Raw genomic sequence first — 20,321 nt, 5'->3', positions numbered from 1 at the left:
GATACTGACAAACTGATTCTAAAGTTTATGTGGTGAGGCAAAAACTCCAAAATAGACAACATAGTATTAAGAAAGAGAACAAAATTGGAGGACTGATACCACTTGACTTCAAGGTTTACTGTAAGTAATCAAGACATCAGTGGTATCAGCCAAAACAACAAAAAAAACCAGACAACTAGATCAATGGAATAGAGTAGAGAGCCCAGAAATAGACCCACATAAATACAGTCAACTGATCTTTGATAAAGGAGCCAAAGCTATACAACAAAGATCGTTTTTTTCCAACAGCGATGGAACTGGACATCCACATGCAAAGCAATCCAGACCTTACACACTTCACAAAAATTAACTCAAAATGGACTTAACTGCAAATGCAAAACTATAAAATTCCTAGAAGATAGCATAGGAGGAAACCTAGATGACCTTTGGTTTGGTGGTGATTTTTAGATACACTACCAAAGGCACAATTCATGACAGGTAGAATTGATAAGCTGAACTTCATTAAAATTAAAACCTGCTCTGTGAACGATACTGTCAAGGGAATGAAAAGCCACAGACTGGGAGAAAATATTTGCAAAAGACATCTGATAAAGGACTGTTATCCAAAATATACAGAGAACTCTTAAAACTCAATAAAAATAAACCACTTGATTAAAAAAATGGGCCAAAGACCTTAAGAGACACTTCATCACGAAAGATATATAGTGCAAATGATACATAAGCATAGGAAAAGATGCTCCACATCATATGTCATCAGGGAAATGCAAATGAACACAATTAGATGCCACTATACACCTATCAGAATGGCCGAAGTCCAGAACACCGATGACACCAAACGCTGGTGAGGTTGCGGAGCAACAGGAGCTCCCTGTCACTGCTGATGGGAGCAGCAGCTTTGGAGGACAGCTGGTGGTTTCTTACAACAATAAACATATCCTTACCATACAATGCGGTAATCACACTCCTTGGTATTTACCCAGAGGAGCTGAAAATTTATTTATGTGCACGCAAAAACCTGCACACAAATGTTTATAACAGCTTTATTCATAATCGCCAAAACTTGGAAGCAACCAAGATGTCCCTTTAGTAGGTGAACAGACTGTAGTAGATCCAGACGACAGAATGTTATTTGGTGCTAAAAAGAAATAAGATATCAAGCCATGAAAAGACATGGAACAACCTTAAATGCACATTACTAAGTGGAAGAAGCCAGTGTGAAAAGGCTACATACTGTATGATTCTAACTACATGACATTCTAGGAAAAGGCAACTCTATGGAGACAGTAAAAAAGATTAGTGGTTGCCAGGGGCTAGGAGGGAGGGAGGATAAATAGGTGGAACACAGAGGATTGTTAGGGCAGTGAAACTATAATGGTGGACACATGTCATTATACATGTGCTCAATCCACGGAATGTACCACACAGACTGAAGTCGAACGTAAACCATGGATTTGGGTGATTAGGTGTCAACGTGGCTCATCAACAGTACCACAGGCGGGAGGGGCGGGGGGAGGATGCTGATAATGGGGGAGACTGTGCATATATGGGGCAGGGGAGGTATGGGAAATCTCGGTACCTTCCCTTCATTTTGCTGTGAACCTAAAACTGCTCTAAAAGCTAACTATTAAAAAAAAAAAGTTAAGTATCAGTTGGGTATTACCCTGGAAGTAATTCACACATATATCCCGATTTTGGAAGCTGTGATGAGAATGAACTTTTCCTTGCATTCTGAAACTGTACCAAGCTTTTAGGTCAATGAAGAAAAAACGCAAGATAATATCCTAATAGAAGAAAAGCCTCAGAGTACTTGGTGATTTTCCAAGGGTTTTCCAGGAACACTGGTAAGAAATGCATGGTCAGAACTGCTCAGCTTTTACTGTAAGGGCCTCCTCCATCGCACAACCTAAGAGGCTGTTGAGGTTCTCTTAATAACAGAGCAATACAGTTGCAGCTGGCAGAAGGCTCTGGCTTTTTAAATTCAATCACAATTACTAATCATTGCTATTTTTTCCACTGAAAAGTGAGGCTACAAAAAAACTTCCAAGTTTTTTACAAGTTAACTTAATAACATTGTTCTCTAACAAGAAATGGCCATTTATATACTTTTTTTGATCTCCCAGAACTTGAAAATAGCCAACATTTGCTAACTCAGTGGCACTCTTAACACAGGCAGCTAATTCAGTGTACACAGCACAGAAGTCTTTCTTTAGCCAACATCCCTGAATAAAAAAACCTCTTAGCTCCTCTTGTAGTTCTCACTGGTGAATGAAGCGAAAGGCACTGCAGTAGTCTAATCAAAAGGCAGAAGCTAAACATAGCCAAAAGAGATGAAAAGCATTATAGCCTATTCCCAATACAACTGGGGGGGAAACGGAAAAGAAAGCATATCTAAAAACGACAAAGATACATGAAGACATGGTAAGGGGACATGTGCAGCAGAAAGCACTGGAATTGCTGTGCTTCTTGCCAGCCCCAGGCCCTGCAACAAGTAACGAGACTCTGCACCCCAGCTCCAAATCTCTAGCACAGGGATTATATAACCCACCCATAAGGACCAAGACAACATGAAATGCTGTATGCCACGTGGATATGGAGCAGCATAAAGGAGATGACACCGACAGCTTGTACAAGCAACGTACAAGGTACAGGGCCCTTCCCATCTGGGAAGATGGGGAGTGGAGAGGGAAAGACTGAGGGACCACTTGAACACAACAGGACCTCTGTGCAACTAAAGAAGACAGGAACAAGGGTGGGTCTGGGAAGTTATCAAGGAGAAAAGTATCAAGATAAATGCGACCAACAGGGGCCCTGTGACTTCTGATCAGGGGAAAGAGATAATGATGATCACAGCGGGAAAGTTTATAATCACTCAACATCATTCAATAAATTGGTTTTATAAAAACAAAAAAATCCATCTTCTCTATAATCCACTTGGGAGACAGAATACATTTGTGAAGGGCTGATTGCAATAATGGCCCCAAGTTTTAGCAGTTCCCTGTATCTGTGTTCCCACCTCTTGACTAGGGAAGGGCCAACAGAATGCAGGAAGTGATAATATGACAGCAAGCCCAGGCATCCAAGAGACTGTGCCTTTCAGCTCTCCCTCTTGGAATCCTACTGAGCCGCCATGAGAATAAGCCTGGACTAGCCGGCTAGAGCATGGGAGACCACTTGGAGCAGCGCTGAGGCCCCAGATACGTGAAAGAGTCCAGCCAACATCAGCCAACTGACCTACAGCTGATCAGATACATGACAGAACTCAGCAAAGCCCAGAATTGCTCGGTCAATCCACAGACTCACAAACAAAAATAAATAGTCCTTATTCAAAACCAGTACGTTTTGGGGTGATCTGTTACACACAAAAAACTGATACAACGTCCGTTGAGGAATCTTGGCTCTAGACTAAACAACCTCTTACTAGGGTTTAGCTTCTCTTTTAAAGTCATGTGAGCCACACTTCTACTTCATGAAAAAGGCACCTTCATTAGAAGTCTTAACTTACCATCACTTTTTCCATCTTGTTGGGGGTATGAGTTATAAAACATTCCCTTCCCATCATGCGTCCAAGCCATACAGCTGAACTTGACTCTTTCAAGCACATCTGGAAGCTCTTTGGCACCATCGACTTTCATGAACTTGATCGTCACCCAGTCTGAACCACTAGCACTCAGACCATAGGCAAAATATTCACCATCTTCACTGAATGCATAGCCTGTGGAACACAGGAGAAATCAAACTGTGAACATGGAGACACAACTCCTGGCCTTGCTCCCTGCCCTCTGAGCTGTCTGACATATGCCTCATATGTCATACATGGATGTGGTCGTGAAGAACACAGGGGGCTGAGCCCAGGTCTTCCAGGAATTTGCCTTAGGATCTTGGACAAGTCTTAGTTTCTTCATCCGTAAAATGAAGTATTGGATTACATGACCACTAAAATGCTTCCATTTTTTAACTTCTATAATTCAATAGGCAGTTCAGTTAAAAGCAGAGCTCATCTTGGACTTTCAGCATATTTTATTTATACTCTAAAGGGAATGAGAGGGGGGGAAAGGAGTAAGGAAACTGCTTTTAGAGTAATGACTAAATTATGACACATATCATGTAACAGAACTAAATTGGAGCCATTAGATAATTTCTGGAATGGAGTCAAACTGTTTGAAATCATTCTTTACAACCTCATTTTCTGAGCACTGCTGACACTCAAGGATTAACATCTACACCATCTGACTACCACAAGCCCGGTAGGTAAAGCCTGGGGTTTGCAATGATCTCACACAGTGCACATTCCAAAAGTGACCATGAAAAAGAAAGAAAAAGGACACATTTATGGACTATTCTGCCATGTCTAGTTCTTCGGGGGCATGACAGACAGAACACTGTAATCACTATGGAGTGTTTCCTTACAAATATTTAAATGTGTATAGTGGCTTTAATAATTTTGAAGTACAGATAGCATTTGGTACCAGACACTGACACCAGAGATTTCCTGTTGTTAGCTAAACTTTACTGGGAGTTGAGAAATGTCCTAAGAAACCCAATTATTTTCTGAGGTTTTCTACTATTTTACATGAAACTTCTGTGAATGGGAAATATGTTCAAAATTTCGAAAAGCCTACTTATCAATAAGAAGGTGATGGGGAGAAAATGCTCACTTTTCGTTACATGTAACACTGCGGTGTTTGAATTACTTACGTAATTAGAAAATTTTCAGGAAAAACTTAAATAAAACATTTTGATTTGAAATATGTTTTAAAAATCTATATACTATCAAAAGAATTTGGTTGTTTATTCATACTGTAACTTCCCTACAATACCATTCTCAGAATATGCAAAGCCTGAAGCCAGATCCCATGTCTAATTCTCCTTTTCATCCATCAGGGCCTGTACATAGCAAGCATTGCATAAAAAAGTTCCTGGAATGAATTATCACGGTGAGATGTGAGACCCTGTTATAATGAAACCTATCTGAATGAGTTGCAATATACGCCTTTGTTAAAACTAAATGAATTCCTATACAGGGTATATTATTGCACAGTACTAGTGTATTAAATTCATTTACAACTCCAAGCTCAAATTAATGGAAGAATACCCCGGCATCTTTCTTTTTTTTTTTTTTTTTTTAAAGTGTGTTTTTTCCAGGACCCATCAGCTCCAAGTCAAGTAGTTGTTTCAATCTAGTTCTGGAGGGCGCAGCTCACAGGGGCCCATGTGGGGATCAAACCCGCAACCTTGTTGTTAAGAGCACCACGCTTTAACCAACCGAACTAACTGGCTATTCTGGCATCTTATTTTCAGTGAGGATTACTTTCAATACTAATTAGTAAAGGATCTTCATTTATATGCACAGCCTATTTGGGGAGAGGAGGAGAGAGAATCACTAAATGACTGAGATCTGTTTAATCCCCACCTAACTGATTACAGGATTTCAGTGTTCCAACTGCTTAATTCTGCAGGGCCAAACCTACACCTGTGCTTTTTTTTTTTAATAAAACAGAAGATGCTATAGAAGATGAACCAAATTCACTAAAAACACGTAGGATGCTAACAAGAGATGATTCTCGGAGAATACAATTATTGTATCACAAAACCAGAGAACAGCGAACTTCCTGACCCTAGAACCAGTGCTTTTGGCACAAACCTGGGGTAATATTTATGGCCTGTTGGAGGTTTATTCAGGGGCAGAGCTATTTAGGAGACATATAGCAACTGCAGGAAAGGCGTACTTATTCAGTTTTGAAACTTGCATCTTTAGGGGGCGTGGTATCAAGTCGTCCAGTTTTTGTAAGATTTTTTTTTTACATTTAATTCTAAGATACTGACAATCAACTAACATTTAAAACTCTTAACCACTCTCTGCCATGGAAAAACATCTCATAAAGATTCCTTCCCGTTTGATATTTATAGCTGGAAAATTCTTTGTATAGCTTAAATGTCTTATAGATGAGAATTTTTTTTTCCCAATCACAGATAGTTCTCAGGGTTGTTACAGGAAATGATGATACTTCAGGATCCCAGAAGCCACAGAAGCTAATTTGGGTCCAGTGTGAAGTACTCTCCATCTCTGCTTCATGCCATCAGAAGAACATGTGACTACTCATGTGTTCTAAATATACTATGCAAAAATCAGCTTTCCTGATATTATGTGTGCATCTGTTCTGCAAGATGGTCCACGTTCTGTCTGGTATTTCAGAGGTGAGTCACCTGTACCAATGCCAGATCTGCAAGTGAGGGCCCCGGGACTCCCGTGGGCCTGGTTGTGGCGCACTCACCTCGAAGTGCCACCGTGCCATCGTCGGAGAGCATGTTGGGGTCTAGGAATACTCTGGCTTCACCCTCTAAGGAATCTTGTACATATAATACTCGCTGGTTCTGCAAACCTGTATTGTAAAAATAGAAATACCTGGGGGACAGAGATAATCTTTATTTAGCTACGGCATTTTCTGTATGTGGAATAAAACCAAACACATACAAGCAGAAAGAAAAAGAGACAACTGCACCAGAAAGATACAACTGCATACAGGCCACGCCAGGGACATGGGGAGTAGGGTGGAAGGTCCACCATTGCCCTGTACCTAGAGTTTGTGATCTGAATTCTTTTAGGTATAATTTATTGTAATTCTGCATGTTAGCTAAATGTAGAGAAATAAAGACTGTGTTATTTGCTAAAATTAATACTAATATTCAAATAAAGCAGTAACTTTTTTTCAACAGGGAAGAAAGCAGATTTTCTAAAATAAAATGCTGGCTCCCTTCTCTAGCCAGGTTCCTAGGCAGAAGTAGGCAAACCTTTTCTGTAAAGGGCAAGACTGCAAATATTTTAGGCTTTGTGGGCCATACAGTAGCTACTATCCAACTCTACAGTTGTACGAAGGCAGCCATGGATAATACATAAAAGAATGGACATGGCTACATGCCATTTAAACTTTATTTCCAAGAACAGATGGTGGGCAGGGCTTGGCATGCAGATCATACTTTGCTGATCCACAGTGGCAATGGAGGGTCTAAGAAATTCTAAAATAAGTTTTTGATTGTCCTTCCAAAGAGGTTTAATAAACCAACAAGAGAGTATGGTTATGTGGGCGTGAAAGGGCGAGGACAACAGAGGTTATTAGGTGCCACCTCTCGGCCAATTTCCATTTTTGGATAGAAGAAATGTACACAAAAAAACCTTTCAAAGTACTGTATTTCCCTGAAAACAAGACCGGGTCTTATATTAATTTTTGTTCCAAAAGACGCATTAGGCTTATGTTCAGGGGATGTCATCCTGAAAAATTATGCTATGGCTTATTTTCTGGTTAGGTCTTATTTTCAGGGCAACATGGTAGTATAAATCAAAGATAATTTTAGAGGCAAACAAATCTCCACTGCTATCTGTGAATCATCCCATCTCACCAATTACTAGCCATAAGGAAATTTCCCACGGCCTAGGTCTCTTTCTAGGACATATCTCTGCTAAATTTCTTTTTCTTTTCTTTCTTTTGGTAAGTATGTTTTTATTTTGTTTTTTTTTAATTTATTTTTAATTATAGTTGACATCTACTAAATTTCTTAATCCTTATTTTAAGAATTTGGACACTAAAGCAAAAGATATTAGTCTCATGTTCAAGCATAGAAATGAATTTATTTTATAATGAATTAATCTGAAAACTAAGTTATTTAGAATTTGTTTTAAAATTTAAGAAAGCATTCAATTAGAAAAGTAAAATAAAATGAAATGAAAGCAATCTCACATACCGTTTTCCTTTCTTGAAGTGGCAACTATACTTGGGATAGTCATACAGTTCAGTCATTCTCTCTTTGTATAAACCTCTGATAGGACACTGCTCAAGAAATGGCACCGTAATCTTGTTCTGGGCCTCCACAAAAGCCTGTAGAGAAAATTTAAATGGACAAAGCAGGTTGGATATAAAATTTTCCATGGGAAGTTATCCATTAATATGTATCAGTGAGATCCAGCAACTCCACTTCTGGGACTATATCCAAAGGAAACAAAAACACTAGGTCGAAGAGATTATCTGCACCCATATACATAGAAGCATTATTGACAATAGCTAAGACATGGAAACGACCTAAGCGTCCACTGATGGATGAGCAGATAAAGAAAACGTGGTATATGTGTATATACAAGGGAATATTATTCAGCTATAAGAAAGGAGGAAATTCTGCCATTTGTGACAACATGGGTGGACCTTAAGGGCATTATGCTAACTAAGTGAAATAAGTCAGTAGAGAAAGGCATTCTGTATGATCTCATTTATATGTGAAATCTAAAAAAATCCAAAGAAACTCATTGCAAATGTGATAAGATTTGTGGTTACCAGAGGCAGAAGGAATGGATAAATTTGGTCAAAAGGTACAAACTTTTAGTTATAAGATAAATAAGTACTACGCCGTAACGTCCAACATGATGACTAGACTTAACACTGCTGTATGATATACAGGAAAGTTGTTGAGAGTGAATCCTGAGCTCTCATCACAAGGAAAACTATTTTTCTCTCTCTCTTTTTTTTTTTTTTGTATCTATATGAGATGACAGATGTTAATTAAACTTATTGTGGTAATCATTTCATGTAAGTCAAATCATTATGCTATCCACCTTAAACTTCAGTGCTGCATGTCAATTATGTCTCAAAACTGGAGGAAAAAAGATATAAAAATATGTATCAGAGAAAGCATATTTTCCCTCAATAAATAATAACTAATACTACACGGCACTAACTACTATGTACCAGGCAAGCATTAACTCATTTGGAACTTATAATCCAATGGAGAAGGCTCTTTAATTAGCCCAACTTTATGGATAGAGAAACTTGAGTCTCAGCATGGTTAAGAAGTTGCCCAATGTCATGCAGCTAAGAAGTGCCAGAGCTGGCTCCTGACTCTGGGCTCTTAACAAACACACTATACAGCTGCTCAGATCACATACGGTCAGTAAACTACATTCACACCGTGCCAAAGTTCCGGCTTAGTCAGCAGCGGTGATCCCCAAGGACAGCGGGACATGAAATTAGAATCCCTAGGCACTATTGTATCAATTCTGTTTTTACGCTCTTTCCAAGACCAACTACCTTGTCAACTTCACAGAACTTGACTAAAATTTGAAACGAAAGACTATTTTCAAAAATTGGAAAATGGGTGGCACTGAGTAAGAATATCAACAACAATGGTTTATACAAAGAGCAAGAGATGGCCTGCAGGAAGTCAGGAGACCCGGCTGCAAAGGAAGGGAAAGAGCAGTTTTTACAACAGATCAGTTGTAGCCAAGTATATCTTATTTATACCTTAGCAGTTAGAAAGTTCCTAATACTGTAAAAACTTTGCCTCGTAGTAACTCATGTCTGGCTACATGAGTAAGAAATGAAACAAGAATAAATGTATAAGCTCTAAGTCCAATCGAAGGTTTAATCAGAGGTCTACAAACAGGAAAACCTTCAGGAGAAAACTTCAGGAAATTAAGAACATAATATACCTATTTTGAATGGCAGACAAAATGCATTATCAGAGTCCACGCTTGGATGGGTCATCCAGATCTAGGTCCCACCCCAGCTCAAAATGGGCTCTCCTACACAAACCACCAACCATGCTCTGGAGAACCATGATTCTGTGGCAAGAGAAAGCTGTCCTAAAACTCATTAATGTCTATAATGCACTTGAAAACAAGAGAGAAAGAGTGTAAGCATGAATACAATGATGAATAACACTTTCCGCAAGAGGAGCAATTCAAGAGAAATGACACTTTTATGGGTCCCACTTCTTATTTCATTCAAACAGAAAATAAAATTCATTGACTCCCAGAGAAATGCAATTCCAATTGACTATTGCTAGGGAACGGCAAATCTCACCCAGGCCTGCTTTCCTATGGCACTTGAGCTAATAACAGTTTTTATATTTAAAAAAAACTGTGTGTGTGTGTATCCCTACCATATTTAATATGTGGCCCCTTACAAAAGAAATTTGCTGACCCGACTTTACCTCATTAAAACAGTATCAACAAAGAAATTAGCTTTTGTTTCTTAGTTACAAAACTGATACACAGCTGTGAAGCCCCTGGGGGGCAGCACTCTGGAAATCACTATATGTGTACAGGAGCATGACCTGGATTCATGGGGGAAGGAAATGTCATGCCTACTTGACAGACACGGAAATGGAGGCAAATGGTATTGAACTCACCGGTCAACATCACACAGTGAGTTAGCAATAGCTCTGAAGGCAGAATTACTTTATTCTAGTCACTGTCACAGTGATTGAGACCAACTCCATGCCTGATGCTAAATGTGGAGACAAAGCAGACCCACCCAGGAAAAATGGGGGGGTTAGCCTGGGCCTCCCACTGAGGCTGCACTGGGCAGGACAGGCATGTTGAGGTGCTAGAGCACCAGCAAGGATTTAGTAAGAACCTAGTATGTGTCTGCCCTGCCCCTGGTGTTGTGGATGGACAGGCAATAAGGCCAAGACTAGCTCCCTGCCATCATGGAGCTAACATTCTACGGGGCTAACATTCTACAAAACATAAGCCAGAGGGTTACAGACCAGTTAATCCTAAGGGAACACTTAGGCTAACTGTGGTGTGACACTGCTACTCAAAGTGACATCCACTACCTGTATTGGCTCTGAACTACTTGCTGCCAGCCCGGGGTGAGATGAGTAGAGACTAAGAGGCCGTGCTATAAGTAAGTAATCTGACGCTGCGGAGACGTCTTTGTTATATTTTACAAAAATATCAATCTGTGATGGCTTGGAAGTTTAAAAACCAGTTACTCCTCACAGATCCCAGGAAGCACTGAGATGGAGGGCACCCACTTCAGGGAGGGTGGCCGAGTCGGTGCTTCTGAGGAGGTGTTGAATTGAGGTCTGATAAGTGAGAGGGAACAGCCATGCAAAGAAGAGAAGAGGGTTCCAGGCCTAGGAAACGCCAAGTACAAGGCCCTGGGGCAGGAGCTCAGCGGCATGAAGCAGAGTAAGTCATGAGGCTGGGAAGGAGAGAGAGAGAGCAGAGACCCAGGCAGGAGCCAGGTCAGAGAAACCTGGAGGGCAGATAGAAGTTTGAATCGTCATTCTAAGTGCAAACGAGCTATGATTAGGTAAGGAGACAGTTACATAATCTGGATTGCTGTGGGCGAAGAACAGACTATAGGGGAACAAGAGTGAAAACAGGGAAGCAGTCAGGAAGCTGGGGCAGTGGTCTGGTGAGAGAGGAGGCCACGTGAAATGGCTGGTCTGTAAAAGGAGCGGCAATGGCCATTATAATGGGAGAGGGGACAGAGAAAATGGGCACAGCACATGTTAATGTGTAAGTTTGATGGCTATTTCCCAGAAGGGCCTCACTAGAACATTCTAGCTACTTAGGGCTCCCACTCTGAGACCCCAGTATGTTCAGGATCTAGGCTGGCCCCTCCACTTCCATTCGGGGGGTTCCTCTGAGGGGAGCACCCTGCAGACTTCATTTCCCCACTCCTGATTTGTGTTTGAGCGAGGCTGCATGTAGGCCTTATCCTGGCTGTAGGATATCCTGGCTCTAGGAGGACCATGGTGGGTCCAAGAGTCGTAGATTGCTCAGTTAGTTTTCCTTGGGAAAGTAGAACTGTGTTCTTTGATTGTTTCTCTATTCTGCTTTTCTTCTTTTAGATGCCTCATGGTACAAATCACAACTGTTGCAACAGAATCCATCTCAGGCTAAAGCAGACACATTGGTTTTTCTCATTTAAAATGTTCATAAAACTGTTATGCCAGGCATAGCAATGTTACTAAATAATTCTAGGATTATTGCATCCAATTTTGTCACCTCCCACCCACAAATATTAGTCTACTTTCAAGAGAGCAGTATTTAAAGACTGTACCCGTCCAAGTCAAACATCTAGACACAAAGCCAAACAGTGTTCAAATTCCTTAAAGTCTCAAGTTCTTTCATAACATACACCTTCATAACTTGAGCAAATCCTTTTCATGAAGGTGGTAGGAAATTGTCTGTAAAGGGGCTTTGTGAAATTTAGGGTACCGGGAATGCCAATAATATTTCTGGTATTTTAACCAGGGAAATACCTTTTTGGTCATTTATGGATTTAATAGTCTGGTTTCTTGGTCTAAATATTAGAACAAATTTGGGGGAAGAGGAGGGAAGGTATAGCGTAAAGAAAAACAAGAACTGGGGGAATTACACGATGATAAAGAAGCAGGGTGAAGAGAATTAAAACCCTCTTTGTTCCTTAGGAGTTTCAGCATCCAAAGTCACACTCCAGGATACTATTAAAACAACTGCAACCTGAGAGCGCATTAACAACACCTGCAGCTGAGCCTCTAGAGAGGCTCAAAAGTGTAGATTTTATAGCCAGGGATGAATCTGAACACATTTTCCTAAGAATTAAGTGCTCAAGGCAAAGAAATCCTGTTCATATCTCATTCTCATTTTGCCTTGACTATGAGAAAGCTTCGAGGCAAAGCACAGGGTTAGGTATGCAAGCTGGTTCAATTCTAGAGCTCTGCTGCACAACACTGTTCCTACAGTGAGCAATACTGTATTGCACACAAAAACTTGAGGACAGCAGATCTCACATTAATTTCATTTACTTATTACCATTAAAAAAAAAAAGCAAAGCTGCCTGACAGAGAGCCACTCAGTTTGGAAGCTGGGGATTCCTTTACCTCTACTGTCTTCAGGAAGAATTTTTTTCAAGTTGTCCTCACATGTACTGTATTTTAATCCACAAAATACCTCAAGTCATTTTATAATTCTTACATATATGAATAAAAATGATTCAGTTACTCATTAAATATATATAATGTACATATATGTGTGTACATATATACACACACATTTACACACAAAACAGCAGGATTATATAACATGAGATTAAAAAGATGAATTAGGGATAAAGGTAACTGCTACAGGAAAACCAATGAATGGGGAACCTATTTCCAGGATAGGACAGGATGGGCAGGGGGTTGGGGGGAGTGGGCATGTAGTCAGTCAGGAAGACCAGAGGGAATTCCCAGCAGAGGACTGACTCGAGCATGGCTATCAACCTCCACTTGTCCCAAATACCAATGAAAACTAGGGATGGTGCAATCTGTATCCCACAAACTGAGGAGTTTCTGCTGCAAACTACGAAAGTCCGCACGTGCACACACACACACACACACACACGTGTGTGTGTGTGTACGACAACCTTATTAAAGCAACAATCAGAGGCTTCTGAAGAAAGTAAGTGGTTGGTATCACAGCATGGCCTGGCAGAAAACCAGGATTCCCGCCCCATGGGAAGGCTGAGCGCATGCTGGTGGCCAAAGGAGGAAGCATACTTGGATCGCCTCACGGCTGGAAGTTCAGCAGAATCTGGTAAAGACTCCCCAACGGCAGGGATAACCCCGTTAAAAAAGAAGCCATGAGGTGGCAAAGTTCATCACTGAGGCTGCAGGACCCAGGGCCAGGAGGGTGGGACCGTCACACGGAAAACTGGAGGCAAGTCATGCCAAACAGAAAATTAGATGCAGCTGCTTTAGGAAACATGTCTAGAAATTGAGACTACAAAGGAATGGAATCATGTACTTTTACAAGACTAATATGAGGAATCTATACTAAAAAAGAAAAAAAGAAAAAGAGTGTGCCTTAGTTTTCAGTACTCACTGAATATTGACAAAATTCACAGTACATCAGACAACAAAGGAAACCCGAGCCCAAGAAGCACTGTGACCACAATACCATTCATCTCAACTAAGTGAGGTGCCTTTGTCTTCCCGGCCCCACAAACCCTCGACTCATTCTGGGGGAGGAGAAATACCAAATTCAATTGGCGAGGCTTGTCTTTTAACATTAAAATTCCTGAGTGGATCCATTTCTTTTTCTCAGAGACCGTCTGCTCTCAGGTAAGTAAGGCTCCTGGTGAGCTTCCATGACTGACAGACCAGGTGAGGCCTTCCACAAGCCCTGCCAGGTCTCTTTTCACTTCCTCACCTGTCCCCATATGGGCAAATCAGTTCCCTCACTGGGACTAGTCACTGGCAATCAGGGGGAAGGAAGCTGAAATCCTCATTTTGACCTGCGAGTCAAGCCTTGTTCTCAAATCTAACCAGAACCAGGGAGCTCATTCAAAGCTGCAAGTTAACCCCATCTTTCTCTGTTCTTCCGTGCACACACTCTTGGCAAGGACAGAGGTGCTATGCACCTCAAATCCACACCTAACTAAGAACCCAGTCATGAAGCAGTTAGACACATAAACATCCTCTCTTAAATAATTCAAATAATTCTTGTATCAATGAGGGAATCCAAATTACAACAAAAATATTTAGAAAATAAGGAAGGATCACTAACAAATAAAGTTCAGGGAATGTAGTAGAAACATTTGGAGTTGACATCTGTCAGTGGGAAGTCCCACTGACAGACAGGGGGATGTGACCTCCTCTGGCCATCAGAGCACCCATACCCTAGACCTGGGATTGACCCACAGCCAGTCAGGACATCCATGCAGGGGAGGCGTGTGGCTGGTCTAAAGCCTTGTTACCATGACTCCCATACCCATGGGCGTCCGCAGCACTGAATTCAGACGTGTAGCTGGACAGGCTTGGGGGCCAGTATTGGTGCCTGGATGTGCGACACACCGAAGGCCTGTGACCTCACTGTGATGGACAAGGTACACTGGCCCACGGAAGGTGCTCCGTATCCAGCTAAAAGGGCCGGGTATGGAAAAGTGACAGTTATGCCTTCAGGAAATTTGGGGTTTACCCTCTCTCTGGGTCAAATTTTACCATCTCTGTGTACTGGTAACTTGTACCACAATCTGTCTAGATAATGTTCCTGATAGCATAACTTCTGTCTATATTCTAACAATGCTAAATCGTTTCCACACTTTTTATATAAGTACACACTCTGTTCATTTTCAGAAGCAGAGTCTTTCCATCAATTCTTATCTACAGACAACAGTCCATAAAAGAGTCATAAACCCAGGCAACCAGAATCCTTTTTCAGGGACAGAGATGCACATTAGAAGATAGAAGTTACGTACGTCCTTTTATGAGATTTGGGGCTACAACGACTGTGTGAAACCTAAAGAGACAAGGCCCCTCTTTCCCTACCACACCGGAGAGGCTGCTGGAAAATAACACAATCAGAGAAAAGCAGATGACCTAAGAGACAAAGAAAGACAGGTTTCCAGAAGTGTCACGTCTACTCCTGGATCAGGCTGTGATCCATTTATGTGAGCCACTCAGCTTTTATGTGAGCTCTGTGAGCTGGGTTTCAGGCACTGCTCATCAAAAGTCCTGACTAACACAGCGCTTCTCGGAGTCCTGCAGTTGGCTAAGCAAGGTGAGGCTGGCTGAACATGAGCAGCTGGAAGAGGAGGACTCGACCAGAAGTTTGCCCAAAGGCTGGCGGGAGTAGCCGGAAAAAGGTATTCACACGGAAGGTGTTTTATCAGTAGACGAGAAACAGTGAAATTAAACTAAATGTTCCAATCAAAAAGTTTTACAGCAAGAAAATACAAAGAAATTAAAGAACTAGAAAATTAAAAGAGTGTAAGCCCTAGAACTGCTGCTTTTTTAAAAAAGAAGGAAAAAAACACTCAACCAAAGCTCTGGCTAACCTAATCAGAAAAGGGGAGAAGAGTGACAGATACTCAACATTAGAAACGATGAAGAAATATAGCCACAGACAGGGACAGTAAAGTTTCTTGTACTTCAGAAATACTACACATAACTCCATGCTAGTAAATTTTAAAAATCCCAGTGATAGACACCATTTTCTAGGAAATACAAATAACTCAAATTGATCCACAAAGAAAGAAGATCTGAACAGAGCAATAAGCATGAAAGTAGAGGAAAAGAGCCCAAAAGTGCAATAAAAGGATTTTTCCCAGCTAGCTTTAGAAACGAGGTCTTTTAATTATTAAGCAGAACATTTCCATGCTATTTGAACTGTTCAATAATAAATGCAGTGGCAAGCATGCAGTAAGCACTTACGTGCGTCTGCCATTGTGCTACATGGTTCAAAAACACTACCACTTAATTTCCACCACAACCAAGCACAGTAATTTTCTCCAAATTATAAATCATAAAATTGAAGCCTGGAGAGATTACAAAACATGACCAATGTCACACATCTAATAAAACTGTCAAGCTAAGATTCAAACCTGTCTTTCTACCTGTAAAGCTGCTCATTTAATGACTATACACTATTGCCTTCCCATGAATCAACAGGTTCCAAGTTCTCTAAAGGGTTCTCATTAGTTGCTGGGGGACAACGGGTGGAAAGACAATTCTGGAAGTAGGGAGACAACTTAGGAAGCTACTAAATATCTAGCTCAGTGGCAATGCATGTTTAAATGAGGGCAACGTCAGCGGGGATAAAAACAAGGAGAAAGTTAGGAGATTTTTTTTGGAGGCAGAACTGGAGTTCCAAGACTCATGCGTATGATTAAACAGAGAGCTGATTCAAATGGTCAGAGCACCATACAATGTTATAGAAGAGTCCCAGAATTATTTATTATGACACGTCTTGGTTTCCCCCAGTGAGAAAAATTAGAACTACACTGTCCCTTTAATTTATGAAGATGCTATAAATAACAGTGAGGCACCTACTAAACCTCAGCTCCTTGAAAGTGGCCCCCGTAATAATCAAAGGTGTCATTATCCTGCTCTAATCATGTCTAACTAGGCATTTTCTAGGCCATGTTCCCAAGCTTTCTGGATCTTAAGAATTACCTAATGAGGTGGCTTGGGAAACAGAGATTTCTACTGAAATCAGATGCTCCAGAAGTAGAGCTAGCGAATTTTTAACAAGTGCCTAGGTGATTTTTACAACGGAGTGCTTTCTCCCCAGGACATGGCAGAATGAGTATGGGGGAGAAACAGGAAAAACAAAGAGCCTGGGAGATGTCAGCTTTATCTTAGTTCTTTAGTTGTTAGTCTTGAACCACTGCTTTCCCAAAGGTACCCTATTGGATTTCAGCATTTCCCTTAGAGAAAATGCAGATGATTGAAACTAAAGCAGAGTCACTGCCTACAGGGAAAATATCAGTGTTAAATGTACACAAGCACTTCAAGCATTTCATCAATGGTTTAGGGTCCACTTTTCTAAAATAGAGCTTTCTCTGATGGTGAACAAACATGACTAGATACCTAGTTTCTAGTCAAGACGTGGCTCAACCATCTTTCAGCACTGACCTGTAGCAACTCAACAACTCAATGGTTAAGGGGCTTGTCTGTCTCCAATCACTGGTCCTCCTCGGCTAGAATGTAATCCTATATCAGCGTGGAACACATCTCTTGCTTATGCCAGTGTCTCCCTTCCTTCCTGCGCTGCCCTCCTGACCCCCCCCCCCCCATTTAACCTAATTCTTGGCACAGTGGACACACAGGTAAACTTAGGACAGGGAAGAAAAGGTAAGGATGAGCACATGTGGAGAAGGAAAAAGAGAATGAAACCAGTGGACCTGTGCCATCCATTCTCCTTCCCCAGTGTCCTCCTTTCTTAGCGGTACGGCAACTGCAGTAGTCATCCCACTGCTACAGAAGCCAGCGAGGGTCCTTGGAGCTTCCACCCAATCTTTTCTTATTGTTGGCAGTACAGCCCAGGCATGAGCACTCGTCTGGTGCTAGGCCAATCAAAACTCCCTCTCCTGGGATGCAGTCACTTGAACAAGTAACAGAGGGTTGAATGGCTAGAGATCACCGATACCATTAGCAGTGCTGAGTAAAAGGTGGAAGTTCCTGCCATCGAGCCCTAGAACACTGGTTCCTGTCTGCTCCGAGCCTGGCCTTTGTCCCTCCCAGGAGCTGGCCTCATATCCTTGCCGTAAATTCCCTATGGACCTAACTTAGCCAGAATCAATTTCTACTGCTTGCATCGAAAACCTTGTTGCAAAAGGCAAGAAAAGGAGATAGAAAAAGAAAAAAGAATGCAGTGCTTAGATGGCCCAGTACCAGTAACTTCCTCATACTTTTGATGACTATCCCACGCACAGATCAAAAGGAAGCTGTTCCTTAAATACGTATTTCAACTATGGGTTTATGAGAAGTCTGTTTATAAACTACAATAAAGCTAAACATTTCTATAGGAGGTGGTGAGACATTTAAGACCTGAGAAGTCTTGGAGATTGAGATACTATGCGGTAATATATTTACCTAAAGCACTTCCCGTTTCCACTAGGGAAGGGATGACAGTAGCAATTTTCAATCCAGGTCCTTACATGAAACATTAATGAATAGGTGGCAGGAAGTTTCAAAGGCCACCTTTGCAGATCAGAAGATACCAATTAAAAGGAATGCTACCAAATAGCTTCAAGGTACTCTTCTGCCTAGTTTAAGCATCACGCTTGAGAACAATGAAACGACACTTAGAAATCATAGTTCCATTAAAAAAAAAAAATCAATGCTCAGAACATAAGTTTTTTCCTAAAAATCCTAGAACTCAAAAGGAAACTCCTGCTTGGTTTCATGGATGAAATGAGAAGAAGAGTCTTTAAAGTTCAACATTCTGACAAAGCAATTGGAGGAATAGAGTCTGAACGGCTATATCCCAATCCATTCAAGCGGTTCTGCCCAAGCTGCACTGTTTGTACAGATCTGTTGTGTATGGAAAATTAATTTTTACATGCATTTTCAGTTGGGTGCCAGTAAAACTCTGGATCTAGATGAATTCAGTATGATTATATTCATTTTATAGGTGAAGAAAATGAATCTGGGGATGAATCTAGTCAAGACGTGGCTCTTGACTAGCTTGCTATGCTCACAAAACAAAAAAATGGAAGACCAAGCACTACGATCCGTGTGTTTTGCCTTCTAGCTCCATCTGGCAAATACTCTACTCCTCCTCCCTGCCTTTCAACAGAAGAAACAGCACAAATGTCTGCAAGTCACAGGATGAAGGAACTATCTCCTTCAAAGCACCCCATAAACAAAAACCAGTCTTTCATCCTTTTAATTAATGTATTCTTAGGACCACAGTAAAGCTTTACCTGCTGTCTTTTGGCTTAGAGACATTAAACCAGACCTTCATGGTACTGGAAGTCCTGGGAGCAAGTTTCCTCTTATTAGCCCTGCAGCCTGACAGTGTGGTGGCCTGATGGGAAATGCAACTGGACAAACGAATGCCTGCTCACCTAGCCCCCCGCTAGCTCTTCCACACGCTGGCTGTGTTCTATGCTAGGCCAAGTCCACTGTGCAGGGAGAACTCGGCCACATCGGTACCAGAACAGAGTAGGAACTCCCCAGGCTACCCACTTTTAGGGTTAACCTTAAAGAACAAAAACAAAAGCAAGCAAACAAACATAAAAGCAGATTTCAGGGTAGACAGGAATGATACCGAAAAGCAGGTGTTGACCTCCCTAAATTCTGTTCTCCACTGACCTGCGACATGAAAATACCTCCACAGAAATCCTAGACTACCTAAAATACTGGAGATGATCAGAAGGCCTTTAGGGTTTAAATCCTTCCCGCCAAGGAAGGAAGCAGGGGAAGAGAAAGGTGACATTTCTAGGTTTCCTACCCTGCAAGACTGAAGGACTTCTGTTCTCTCTCCTTTTCTATTCCCTTATTGGCACGTCTGATATACTACCCTAACTATTCAGCCAATCGGAACATGGAAAGGGAGAGCAAATAATGTCCTAAAAAAGAAAACCTATGTTGCATATTCCTTTGATCCTCTGTGAAACAAATAGTAATTTTATTCTTTTAGAAGGAATGAACACAAACAAAAACAAATGTTTTGGTTTTTGCTGATTCCTATTAGAGTATTTCTCTCATGATTCCACAAAGGAAATGGAGCTGTTGTTACTCTCATTTTGCCAGGGCAGTTCTCAGGAAGAAAAACAAAATTAGTCATTCCATAGATGCAGCTGATAGTCTCCATTCAGTTACTTCATGTACCAAAGACCCAGGACAGAGTTTCTATGAAAGCCAGACTTAAGAATTAGTTACAATTAGGGCAGCTAGCCCCTGAAAAGTGTAATTTTTTCCTTTCTCTATTGTATCTCCCCTTCAGTAATTCAGTAACAAGGGCTGCAATATTCAACTACGAGGTTGAAGTCCTAATAAGACAGGTACGATGGTGAGATTCCTCAAGAGGTTATAAACACATTGTTTGTATTTGGACCATGGGCCTTCAAAACCAAACCCTGTAATATAAAGAGAATTTATTACCTGTGTTTCCCCAAAAATAAGACCTAGCCGAACAATCAGCTCTAACGTGTCTTTTGGAGCAAAAATTAATATAAGACCCGGTCTTATAGTAAAATAAGCCTGGGTCTTATATAATGTAGTGTAATGTAATGTAATATAATATAATATAAAACATAACATAATATAATATAATATAAAATATAATACCA

General features: G+C 41.0%; 1 protein-coding gene across 1 annotated transcript in view; it reads right to left on the bottom strand.

Moving 5' to 3' along the window:
• The window catches only part of PREP (prolyl endopeptidase), a 112,728-nt gene that overhangs the window by 80,515 nt on the left and 11,892 nt on the right, over positions 1–20,321 (bottom strand). Inside the window, exons 3-5 of the mRNA XM_019734997.3 lie at positions 7,738–7,871; positions 6,273–6,403; positions 3,503–3,712 (exon numbers count right to left, since the gene is read on the bottom strand). Of these exons, the coding sequence (XP_019590556.3) occupies positions 3,503–3,712; positions 6,273–6,403; positions 7,738–7,871 (475 nt within the window). The remainder of the gene's footprint in view (positions 1–3,502; positions 3,713–6,272; positions 6,404–7,737; positions 7,872–20,321) is intronic.

This window comes from Rhinolophus sinicus, chromosome 2 (assembly GCF_057876585.1).
Source record: "Rhinolophus sinicus isolate RSI-liver-muscle chromosome 2, RSI-T2T, whole genome shotgun sequence".
NCBI classification, from domain to species: domain Eukaryota; kingdom Metazoa; phylum Chordata; class Mammalia; order Chiroptera; family Rhinolophidae; genus Rhinolophus; species Rhinolophus sinicus.
Note: the sequence above shows the minus strand (reverse complement) of the source record. Positions and strands in the feature narration are given on the sequence as shown.